The sequence below is a fragment of the Hibiscus syriacus genome, unplaced genomic scaffold (assembly GCF_006381635.1).
Source record: "Hibiscus syriacus cultivar Baekdansim isolate YM2019G1 unplaced genomic scaffold, ASM638163v2 tig00117034_pilon, whole genome shotgun sequence".
Taxonomy (NCBI): domain Eukaryota; kingdom Viridiplantae; phylum Streptophyta; class Magnoliopsida; order Malvales; family Malvaceae; genus Hibiscus; species Hibiscus syriacus.
This window is the reverse complement of record NW_024063533.1, coordinates 1,619,972-1,621,518: the sequence shown is the minus strand read 5'-3', so window position 1 is coordinate 1,621,518 and position 1,547 is coordinate 1,619,972. Positions and strand designations below refer to the sequence as shown.

The 1,547-nt window shown below is 37.2% G+C and overlaps 1 protein-coding gene across 1 annotated transcript; it reads left to right on the top strand.

Annotated features, from left to right (window-relative positions):
- Positions 1-512: 512 nt before the first annotated feature.
- On the top strand, positions 513-1,128 carry LOC120196781 (60S ribosomal protein L27-3-like). Its single transcript, XM_039198499.1, has one exon. The coding sequence runs from the start codon at positions 594-596 to the stop codon at positions 981-983; it is 390 nt and encodes a 129-aa protein (XP_039054430.1). The 5' UTR covers positions 513-593; the 3' UTR covers positions 984-1,128.
- Positions 1,129-1,547: the final 419 nt, after the last annotated feature.

Sequence of the window (1,547 nt, the reverse complement as noted above, 5' to 3'; positions counted from 1 at the left end):
AATTTAGTCTTAACTTTAATAAATTTAACTTTCTAATTGAATGGTGACACGTGTCGTGACACCTATCACTAGGCACGTGTCACGTGACACCATCATATTCGAGAGTTAAATTTATTTTAGTTTATTAAAAATAAGACTAAATCGATAGATTATATAAGTAACATAGACCAAATGTATAATTATACCAAAATATTTAACTGTCACGTCACCTTATTCGTTAAATGTTAACGACAAGTGACTTGATTGAAAATAATTAAATAGTTTAATTGAAAAAATTGAAAGATCAATGGTCAAAGTAAAAAAAATACAATGGTTAAGTGATCACACATTATACTTTACCCTAGATTTATTCATAAAAATCTGTTACTTGATTATTGTTTAGAAGGTAAAGTGGGTTGGACCGGGCTCATTCAAACACGAACGTAACTGTTAAAAATTGGATTTTCAATGCCCAATGAAACCTAGAAAATACAAAAAAAGGCTAGGGTTTCACTCGTTCATAGTCTATATATACCTCTTTTTGATTTTTCCTTTCTTTCTCGACTTGGGCTTTTGCGTGCAGAGAACCGGAGGAGCAGCTGCTTGTTGTCGCCATGGTGAAGTTTCTGAAACCCAACAAGGCCATCATCGTCCTCCAAGGCCGATACGCCGGTCGCAAAGCGGTGATCGTGAAATCCTTCGACGATGGCATCCGCGACCGCCCCTATGGTCACTGTTTGGTTGCGGGGATAAAGAAGTACCCCAGCAAGGTTATCCGCAAGGATTCCGCCAAAAAAACAGCTAAGAAATCACGTGTCAAGTGCTTCGTCAAGCTCGTCAATTACCAGCATCTGATGCCCACGCGCTACACCCTCGATGTGGATTTGAAAGACGTGGTTTCCGTCGATGCTCTTCTAACCAAGGACAAGAAAGTGGCTGCTTGCAAGGCAACCAAGGAGAGGTTTGAAGAGAGGTTCAAGACTGGAAAAGGTGGTTTTTACTAAGCTTAGGTTTTGAGGCTCTTTTCGTTTTTGTGTTATCATCTTGAGAAAGGAAAGTTTGGTGTTCAACCTAGTGCTTCAAACATTTTGCATTTAAGGGCGGATTTGAATCTGTTTCTATGATATATTTCTGGGTTATTTTGTTATATGATGCTGCTGTGTTAGTTACCCATTTCTCTTAAAAATTCGTGATTGCTTTAGGGATTTATATTTGATGGAAGATGTTAATTGAATCTTTGAATTAGTACTCTTTTCAATGTTTGGCCTGTAGTATCATTCCTACTTAACTGTAGTTGTTTGGCCTGCCTGCATGAGAATTTGATGTGCTTCAGCTTGAGACGCAGGTTGTTGTTCCTGTTCTACTTTTGGATTGATTCTTATTAGATTTTAAAACCTGTTTTCGATTTAGTTCTGCATCAACCATTCGCTTTTCATCTAATGGTGACTATTTTTCTGTTGATTACTGATTAGTTGGTTTGGCTTTACTCTTGCACTTAAAATTTGCCTTTTATTTTTAAAGTGCAAACTAATTTACGAGTATGCAGTCTTCTGTATTCTAGTTAGAAG

Bases quoted from the DNA above. Each gene is read 5' to 3' on its own strand.
- LOC120196781 (XM_039198499.1), top strand. From the start codon at position 594: ATGGTGAAGTTTCTGAAACCCAACAAGGCCATCATCGTCCTCCAAGGC.